Raw genomic sequence first — 9,537 nt, 5'->3', positions numbered from 1 at the left:
GATTTCATCCTTTCTCTGTTATCCCAGCAAATTTGCCAGCCAGGAGATGCTTGAGGGATGGGCTCCAGCAGCCACAGTCCCATGGAAGTAGCTGTGGAGATAGGAGACCTGGCCTTGCCCAGCAGCGCGGGTGCTTCCCTGCTGCCGAGTGTCACTGCCCTGGAATCAGGATGTGGGGCCGTGGCTCAGCCAGCTCAGCTCACAGGTGTAGCTGGAGCAGCCAAAAGATGAAGCTGCTGCCAAAATATCGGGCTGTGATGTGCTGCAGCCGTGCTTTGGAAGCACAGCCTGTTTTGCCTAGCACCGTCAGACTTCCATCAGGATTCCTGTGCCTGGGAGGCACACGAGGCCAAGGCTCCCTGAGAGCCTCAGACCCCTGATCTGTGCGGATGTGCAGGATGTGTCTGGGTTATGCAGACAACCCTGTGCTGCTCCAGGCTTGAAGAATCCTCAGGGAGATAGGCAAACTCTCCCAGCTCCAGCACAGCCTGAGTACTGATGGAAAAATAGGCTTTGGCCAGAGAATTCCAGCATGGTGGCCCTGCCTCTGCTCCTCTTCCCACCAGCTGTAACTCCTGGCAGAGAGGCAGCGAGACTGGTAAAGGCTGAAATGTCTTAAAGCAAAGCAGCTTCTTGTTGTTTAATCCCAGATGGCAACTAGGTATCAGCAGCTGCTCGCTCGCTCACCCACCTCCCGCTTCAGTGGGATGGGGAGGGGAATTGAAAAAAGGCAAAAGCCGTGGTTTGGGATAAGAACAGTTCAATACTTGAAGTAAAAAATAATACCAACAATAATAATAGGAAAAAAAGAGCTGAATAAACCCCACGACAGACAAGTGATGCACAGAACGGTTGCTCAGCCTGTCCCTGAGCAGTGGCCAGCCCCTCCCAGCCAGCCCCCCCAGTTTGTATTCTGGACACGACACTCGATGGGGAGGAAGGTCCCTTTGGCCAGCTTGGATCAGCTGTCTGGCCATGCTCCCTCACAGCTCCACTGGCAGAGCACGGGGCACTGACAAGTGCTGGATTTAGAGTAAGCATCTCTTAACACACTGATGTTTTAGTTGTTGCTGTCAACATCGTTCTCATACTGAATCCAAAATGCAGCACTGTACCAGCTACTGGGAAGAAAATTAACTCTGTTCCAGCCAAAAGCAGGATACAACTGCCAGGGATGATGTCCTGAAGGCAAAAATCTCAGGGCTCAAAGGTGCAGAGAGCAGCTGCTGCACAGCAGTGCAGATGGAAGGCAGTGCCAGGGAATACCTGGATTGCTTTTGTTCTGCCATCAGTAGCCCCGTGGCTCTCACTGCCCTGCCCAGCATGGGCTCGTCCTGCTGTAGCTCTGGCACTGCCACCTCCTCCTCATGCTGAGGAATATCCCACAGATTGGATCTGGGAGATGACATCAGCCCAGGGACTGGGGGCCTCTTTACAAACCACAGCACCATCTCCACTCCTCAAAGTTTAAGAGAATTATGATGACTGGTAGTGCTCAACACTCATATTTCTTTGTCACTGGCATTCTTAGGGCACAACACAGAGCCACACAATTCTGCACAAACCTGGGCAGTGTTTTTCAATTGCCATCCAATGTAAAGCACTTGCTTGCATTTCTTTGGATCCATTAATTTTGAAGGCACAACTAAAGTAAATAACTAACCTTATTTTGAGCTCAGTCTGTGCTTGGATGGGCCAGGTAATACAATGTTGTTATTCCTTGATGATGAAAATGTTAACTAATGTTGTCTCTTATAAAAGAAGAAATCAGTTCTAAAATTGCATCATCATTAATGCAGTTCTGTCATCTCTTTGCATTTCTTCTCTGATTCCTAAATGCCATCTAGGCTGGAAAACTTGGAGGCTTTCAGAGTTTTGCATTCATTTGTGCATCCTAAGGAATCTTGAGTACACAGAGACCTAGATGCATACTATTCCCAGCCTCCTTCTGGTTTTCCCTGATGGAAAAATACTTAAGAATCAGTTTGGATGACACCAGCACTGGGGTCCTGGGCAGCAGCATGTTCTGATCCTGAGGTGTGCATAAACACAGCCTGTGGTGACACAAATAGGTGACAACCACTCAGCACTACTGGGAGGAAAGGCTGGAACAGCCTCTGATGTGAGGATGGTGAGCTCAGAACTCTTCACACTCTTCTGGAACAGACATCTCCACCCATATTCAGGACACCCAAAAAGCTGGCAGGGAGGAGTTAGGGATGATCCCAGTTCCAGCCTTACCCTCCGTTTGCAGCAGCGCCTGGGCAGGGAGGCAGCTGCCCAAGCCCACGATGGAACCAAGAGGCTGCATCTTCACAGATGATGACAGCAGCGTGAAGACTGCACCACGAATTAAATAACAATAAAATGACAACAAAGTATAGTTGATACAGGATAATAAAACTGATGAGTGTACTAAATCATTACACAACTACTTCTTACCTAGTTGATTACTAAGTCCTTACTAAGAGCATGAAAGAGGAGTGACCAATGTCATTTGCTGGGTTTATGGGTATTATGTGGAAATCCAAGTAGTTCCAATTCAGGCAGCTCCTTAGAGATCTGTCTCTTGTCATATTTAGCAGCAAAAACTAACCAGTCCCCTGCTGCCACAGGAACCATGAATCAGTGTCTCGAGCTGTTCCTGCTCAGCATGAACGTAAACTCAGTGTGAAGCAGTGTAAAGGTGCAGTTTGCCATCCTGCACTGAGCTGTCACGTGGGGCCCAGGAGGAGCAGCTGTCACACTGCCTGTGTGAGGGATGGTGACCTCCAGCAGATGGGCAGGGTGGGCTCCTGGCCATGCTAATCCTTTTACCTGTGGGGGCTGAATCCCACAAGGATCCCGCCTGCGAGCCCTTGGCATCAAGGGTTTTTGCATCTCAGGGGAGGGTGAGTTCCACCAGTCCCAGGAACACTGTGGTGGGAAAGCTCATCCATCAAGATGTGGTGGATGTGTAGGTTCTTCAGCTGAAGGGGAGGAGCAACGGCATGTGTGGGGCTGATGAGCTTTTCCTAATTTCCAATGAGTCAAATAAGGTTAAATAGTCCATCTTCAGTGAATTGGGTCGTCTGCAGTGACCTGTTCTGGAAAAGTGGCCTCTGATGCAGAAAGCCTGGTGGGCTGTCAAAGAAGTTAGGGCACTTTTCATTTCCCCTTGCAGGGCACAGCACAAGTTGATTAGGAACACTAAGATGATTACCTCTGCTTTGCTGTATCTCTCAATTATGCCCTAATTAATATTGATTATAATCTGGCAAAGGCAGCTTAAAGCATCTGCTGGGGTTTTATCTTCAGTTACTTCTTCGCCCAAAACCTACATCTCTTAAACTGCACAGTGCAGTCTGATTATTACAGATCCAGCTGTATCTGTGATGGCTGGAGCCTCAGCCTACAAACTGCATCTTTGGTCCAGCGAATTAAGGAAGGATTTGGCATGGCAGCTCTTAGCTCGGGGTCCCTGGTTGTTTATGTGAGATCCCAAGACAACAGGCTGTCAGTCCCCAGGGGGGTTAAACTGCATGCCTCTCCCCCTGCTCTGGGCACTGGTGAGGCCACACCTCGAGGGCTGTGCCCAGTTCTGGGCTCCCCAGTTCAGGAGGGACATTGAGGGGCTGGAGTGAGCCCAGAGAAGGGAATAGAGTGGGCAAGGGTCTGGAGCACAAGTCCTGTGAGGAGAGGCTGAGGGAGCTGGGGATGTTCAGCCTGGAGAAAAGGAGGCTCAGGGGTGGCTTTATTGCTCTCTACAACTCCCTGAGAGGGAGGGTGTAGCCAGCTGGGGACTGGTCTCTTCTCCCAGGAAACCAGTGATGGAGAAGAGGACATAAAACTGTTCCAGGGGAGGTTTAGGTTGGACAGTAGGAGGGATTTCTTTACAGGAGGTATGATTAGATACTGGAATGGGCTGCCCATGTCACTGTCCCTGGAAGTGTTTATGGAAAGGCTGGAAGTGGCACTCAGTGCCCTGGTCTGGGTGACACAGCGGTGATCGGTCACAGGTTGGACTCGATGATCTCAGAGGTCTTTTCCAGCATAATCCAGTCTGTGATTGTGTGCAGAAAGCCCTGGAGAAGTGGAGCCGCGAATTCTGAGCCCCCTCCATCCCCCTACCTCCCTGGCCCGTCACAGTGTGTCAAGGAGGAATTCAAGACACAGAGAAGCGGGTCCTGGAACACCGGGATGGCACTGCCCCGGGATGGGAACTGTCTGGGATGGGCACTGCCCTGGGACGGGCACTGCCCTGGAATGGGAACTGTCTGGGACGGGCACTGCCCCGGGATGGGCACTGCCCTGTTATGGGAACTATCCCGGGATGGGCATTGTCTGGGATGGGCACTGCCCTGTTATGGGCACTGTCCCGGGATGGGCACTGCTAATTATCTTTTTTCTACTTTTATATATATATATAATGCATAGGTTTTGTTTATATTTTCCACTGAAACACATGCCGAGTGTTTCAGACTGGGGCTGGTTTGCCGCCGCTTTTAATGTTGCGAAATCAAGCTGTGAGGTTCCGGAAAACTTTGCGAGCGCCGCCTTTATTTGTTTTCCTTGATGCAGTAAAAATGTACTGACTTGCATTCCACGGCCGCATCCAAATTCCAGCCTTGCACAGCCTGACCCTTCCTTATCCCCACCTCTAGTACCCCGTGCCAGCTCCCAGCAGCCTCGCTGTCCCTGTCCCTTTCCCCGTTCCTGCCCCATCCCGGGGCTCTCCCGGTGTTCCTTTCCCCGTTCCTGCCCCATCCCGGCGCTCTCCCGCTGTCCCTGTCCCTTTCCCCGTTCCTGCCCCATCCCGGGGCTCTCCCGGTGTCCATTTCCCCGTTCCTGCCCCATCCCTGGGCTCTCCCGGTGTTCCTTTCCCCGTTCCTGCCCCATCCCGGCGCTCTCCCGGTGTCCCTGTCCCTTTCCCCGTTCCTGCCCCATCCCGGGGCTCTCCCGGTGTTCCTTTCCCCGTTCCTGCCCCATCCCGGCGCTCTCCCGGTGTTCCTTTTCTCGTTCCTGCCCCATCCCGGAGCTCTCCCGGTGTCCCTTTCCCCGTTCCTGCCCCATCCCGGCGCTCTCCCGGTGTTCCTTTTCTCGTTCCTGCCCCATCCCGGCGCTCTCCCGGTGTCCCTTTCCCCGTTCCTGCCCCATCCCGGGGCTCTCCCGGTGTCCATTTCCCCGCTCCTGCCCCATCCCGGGGCTCTCCCGGTGTCCCTTTCCCCGTTCCTGCCCCATCCCGGGGCTCTCCCGGTGTCCATTTCCCCGCTCCTGCCCCATCCCGGGGCTCTCCCGGTGTTCCTTTCCCCGTTCCTGCCCCATCCCGGGGCTCTCCCGGTGTCCATTTCCCCGCTCCTGCCCCATCCCGGGGCTCTCCCGGTGTCCCTTTCCCCGTTCCTGCCCCATCCCGGGGCTCTCCCGGTGTCCATTTCCCCGTTCCTGCCCCATCCCGGGGCTCTCCCGGTGTCCCTTTCCCCGTCCCTGCCCCATCCCGGATCTCCCCCGGTGTTCCTTTCCCCGTTCCTGCCCCATCCCGGGGCTCTCCCGGTGTTCCTTTCCCCGTTCCTGCCCCATCCCGGCGCTCTCCCGGTATCCCGGTCTCGGTGCCGGGTGAGCTGAGGGAACCCCGAGGCCCCGCCCCCTCCACATGACGTCACCGCGCCGGAAGAGCCTCGGCGCGCCCGTGACGTCAGCGCTTCCTTCTTTCCCGGGGAGGCCGGAGCGAGGTAGGAGCGGGGCGGCCGCGATCCCCATCCCGAGCCCCATCCGCCGCCATCCGCGCCCGGGCGGCCGCGGGAAGGGGCAGGGCGGGGACGGGGCAGGGCCGGGACGTCGCCGAGCGTGTCGCGGGTGTCGCTGAGCTGTCCCCGTGTCCCCGCAGGGCGCCATGGGCCGCGTCATCCGCGGGCAGAGGAAAGGCGCGGGCTCCGTGTTCCGGGCCCACGTGAAGCACAGGAAGGGCCCGGCCAAGCTGCGCGCCGTGGACTTCGCCGAGCGCCACGGCTACATCAAGGGCATCGTCAAGGTACGGGCGGCCCCGGGTCCCCTGCTCGGGGGGACATTCGGCACCGCGCCCCCGGGGCTGCCGCAGCCGCCGCTCTGCCAGCGGTGCCCGCAGCCCTTCGGCTCGCCCTTACCCCCGCTGTTCCGGGCTCGGGTTTCTCTGCTGCTGAATCGATCACATCCCGTGAAAAGTTAAACTTTTAGGTTTATGAGACCATCTCAACAGAGAGGGCACCCTTAGCCAGCAGTAGGATTTTCTGCTGGAGCTTTGCTAAGGATAGCAATACTCTAGAGTGGCGTGGTTTTATGTTGCCGAAGAACTCCCTGTTCCTGAGGAAACGTGGCTAGGGAATTTCCCATGTAGTTGGTTGCATATTAAAAAAAAATTTAAAGAAATCAAATCTTTGGAAATGCCAAGTGATACCCATCGTTTTAGTCTTGAGCGGTAGGAGCAAGGCAGTACCTGTCTTTGGGGTGTGATAGTGTCTCAGGTGCTGCAGGTACTTTTTTGGGTGTCTGGGATTTCAGAGTGCAAACCGTGCTGGTGGCTGGGTGCTCTGAGCAGCCCTTCAGCATTCTGCAGCACGGTCATGGTCAGGATGTAGAGAGAATTTTCTTCACCCTCGCCTCATTGAGGTGATGGTTGAAGGTAGGCAGCAAGACTTGGCTTGAACTGGGTGATGCACAGGGGATTTGGGCAACAGGGTTGGGAAGACATCAGCAATGGACACCAAGAGTTTATGAGCTGTGCTAGAAGACAGACACGTCTCAGATGTGTCAGAGTCGCTTGTCTGAAGTCTGTAAATACATGGTTGGGTATTTTAATCCCAGTGTGCTTCAGGAACGGAACAAACATGTTTTTCCAAGTGTAAAAAAAACAGTAAGTCTGTGCTTCTTGAGTTAGGGGCTTCAGATTTTAGTCAAACTTTGTTTTACCTGATAGCGGAATATTAGAAATGCCTCAATCCCAAGGAAACACATGGAGAAATCACTGCCTGTGCCCAGCTCTTTCTCTTCCCAAAGGTGGTTGGGCAAAGTGAAAGTGGATTTCTCTAGTATGGAGAGATTGGATACTGCAGAATGTCAGGAATAAAGCTGTTCAGACCAGATTAGCTACAAGCAGCACACTTTACCAGGCATTATTCTGTGATCAGTGAAGGATTTGGGTTAGAAGGGACCGTAAAGCCCATCCAGTTCCAATCCCCCTGCCATGGGCAGGGACACCTTCCGCTGTTCCAGGCTGCTCCAAGCCCTGTCCAGCCTGGCTAGGAACACTTCCAGGGATGGGGCAGCCACAGCTTCCCTGGGCAGCCTGTGCAGGGCCTCAGCAGCCTCACAGGGAGGTTTTTCTCCGATGGGATCTGTGGGTGCTGGAGCTTGTATCAAATGTGAATCTTCAGCTCACTCACGTTGGGGCAAACCCAGATCCCCCTGAGAAGCGCCTTGCTGAGGCTGGTCCCACAGTAACCATTCTCAGATTGCTGCAGAGCCCCAGGGCTTCAGGGCAGCCCCCCTAAAGCAGCTGTGTGTTCCCACAGGACATCATCCATGACCCCGGGCGGGGCGCTCCGCTGGCCAAGATCGCCTTCCGCGACCCGTACCGCTTCAAGAAGCGCACGGAGCTGTTCATCGCCGCCGAGGGCATCCACACCGGCCAGTTCGTGTACTGCGGCAAGAAAGGTGGGGCATGGCTGCGCTGGGCACGGCTGGGCTGGGCACGGCTGGGCACGGCTGGGCACGGCTGGGCACAGCTGGGCACGGCTGGGCTGGGCACAGCTGGGCTGGGGGTGTCCCAGCTCCTGGAGTTTGGGATGCTGGAGTGCAGGACGCTGCAGCCGCAGAGCCTGTGGTGCCACCCTCCCGAGTTCAGGGCTGTAACCCCAGCTGTGGGTGCTCTCTTTGCAGCCCAGCTGAACATCGGGAATGTTCTGCCCGTGGGCACCATGCCCGAGGGCACCATCGTGTGCTGCCTGGAGGAGAAGCCCGGTGACCGCGGGAAGCTGGCGCGCGCCTCCGGCAACTACGCCACCGTCATCTCCCACAACCCCGAAACCAAGAAAACCAGAGTGAAGCTGCCCTCAGGCTCCAAGAAAGTCATTTCTTCTGCAAACAGAGCTGTTGTGGGTAAGGGGCAATCACTGGAGTTGTCACTGGGCTTCTTGTGACTGAATCTTCCAAACAAGGCCTCAGCTTTAATAACTGTCTCGAGAATAATGTCATGTGCAGGCTGGACAGTCTGTGCTCAGGTGCCTGGCTTGTATTTTACACCTGCATTACATTTGCATATTGCTAGCCTAAATTTGGAGAAGGTTTGACCTAGTGAGAGGACAAAAAATAGATGCCCATTGTCAGGCTGTAGTGGAATTTCTTGGCCTGTGAAGTCTGCAGTCCTTGGGGAAGGGCTTACATGGAAAATGCCTTTTTGTTTCTTGCTTTTGGTACGCTGAGGGAGCCTGTTGTAGTGTCGGTGGGTGGAGTGTTCTGGGAGGTCTGACAGGGAATGACAAAACCACTGCCAAGAAGCAGAGGCTGCACCAGGTTTGTTGTGCACATGACTGACAGCTGAGGTGGCTGCTGGTGACGCTTGCCTGCTTCTGCGTGGAGGACACCAGAGCGAGTAATCCGGTGTGTTACTCCAGTAAAATCGACTCAGTAAATCATGAAACAAGTAGGTATTGGCCTCAAAGTCCTTTATGGTCCCCTGAGCTCTTTTCAGTTCACACTTCCCTTGAGAAACTTGATGTTGCGCAGGAAATGGTAGCAGTAAAACGGGCAGTGCTTTAGAAAGAAAGCTCAATCCCGTGGGTAGTGGATCAGAAAGAGGGCTGTAGCTCAGCTCCGGTGTCACCGTTGGCGCTGGCTTTCCTTTGTACTGGTTTGTGCTCTGTTTGGGTGTCACCATTCCTGCCGTCCCCTGCAGGGATCGTGGCTGGCGGGGGCCGTATTGACAAGCCCATCCTGAAGGCCGGCCGTGCCTACCACAAGTACAAGGCCAAGAGGAACTGCTGGCCGCGCGTCCGCGGTGTGGCCATGAACGTGAGTCCGCCTGGAGTCGCCCCTGTCCCCCGTTGGTTTGTGTTGACCGTCGGTGTCCGTGGTTTCATTGCCGTGTTGCTTTCCCCCTGCACAGCCTGTGGAGCATCCCTTCGGAGGAGGCAACCACCAGCACATCGGGAAGCCCTCGACCATCCGCAGGGACGCTCCCGCGGGACGCAAGGTCGGGCTGATCGCCGCGCGCCGCACGGGGCGGCTGCGGGGCACCAAGACTGTGCAGGAGAAGGAGAACTGAGCTCCCGGCCCGGGGGCCGCACAATAAATCTGTACCACAGAGCTCGCCTGGGGTTCGTGCTGTGTGCCGCTGCAGCGGGGATGGAGCTGGGATAATGCAGCACAGGGAGCTGTGAGGGGAGATTTGGGGGTTTTGCCCTTGCTTTGGAGAGCGGGAGCTCTCTCAGCCAGCGCTTGCGGTCTGTAAGCTGGTCCTGCAGGCTGGGTAACGCTGCTCTGGAGACTCTGGTGCCCGGGTGTGATGTTCATGCTGGCCTGCTTCCA

The 9,537-nt window shown here is 55.3% G+C and overlaps 1 protein-coding gene across 1 annotated transcript; it reads left to right on the top strand.

The window, feature by feature from the left end:
- Positions 1-5,590: 5,590 nt before the first annotated feature.
- On the top strand, positions 5,591-9,315 carry RPL8 (ribosomal protein L8). The gene is made up of 6 exons (XM_040056711.1): positions 5,591-5,708; positions 5,864-6,007; positions 7,524-7,665; positions 7,891-8,109; positions 8,906-9,021; positions 9,116-9,315. Exons 2-6 carry the CDS (start codon positions 5,870-5,872, stop codon positions 9,272-9,274), a joined length of 774 nt encoding a protein of 257 aa, XP_039912645.1. The 5' UTR covers positions 5,591-5,708; positions 5,864-5,869; the 3' UTR covers positions 9,275-9,315.
- The last annotated feature ends 222 nt before the right edge of the window (positions 9,316-9,537 follow it).

This window comes from Hirundo rustica, chromosome 2 (assembly GCF_015227805.2).
Source record: "Hirundo rustica isolate bHirRus1 chromosome 2, bHirRus1.pri.v3, whole genome shotgun sequence".
Taxonomy (NCBI): Eukaryota; Metazoa; Chordata; class Aves; order Passeriformes; family Hirundinidae; genus Hirundo; species Hirundo rustica.
The sequence above is the reverse complement of the archived record's forward strand: the minus strand, read 5'-3'. Positions and strand labels throughout refer to the sequence as shown.

Excerpts from the sequence above, each read along its gene's own strand:
- RPL8 (XM_040056711.1), top strand. The coding sequence starts at position 5,870 with ATGGGCCGCGTCATCCGCGGGCAGAGGAAAGGCGCGGGCTCCGTGTTC. Across the intron at positions 8,110-8,905 it reads TGCAAACAGAGCTGTTGTGG|GGATCGTGGCTGGCGGGGGC; the intron begins GTAAGGGGCAAT and ends CGTCCCCTGCAG. Across the intron at positions 9,022-9,115 it reads TCCGCGGTGTGGCCATGAAC|CCTGTGGAGCATCCCTTCGG; the intron begins GTGAGTCCGCCT and ends CCCCCTGCACAG.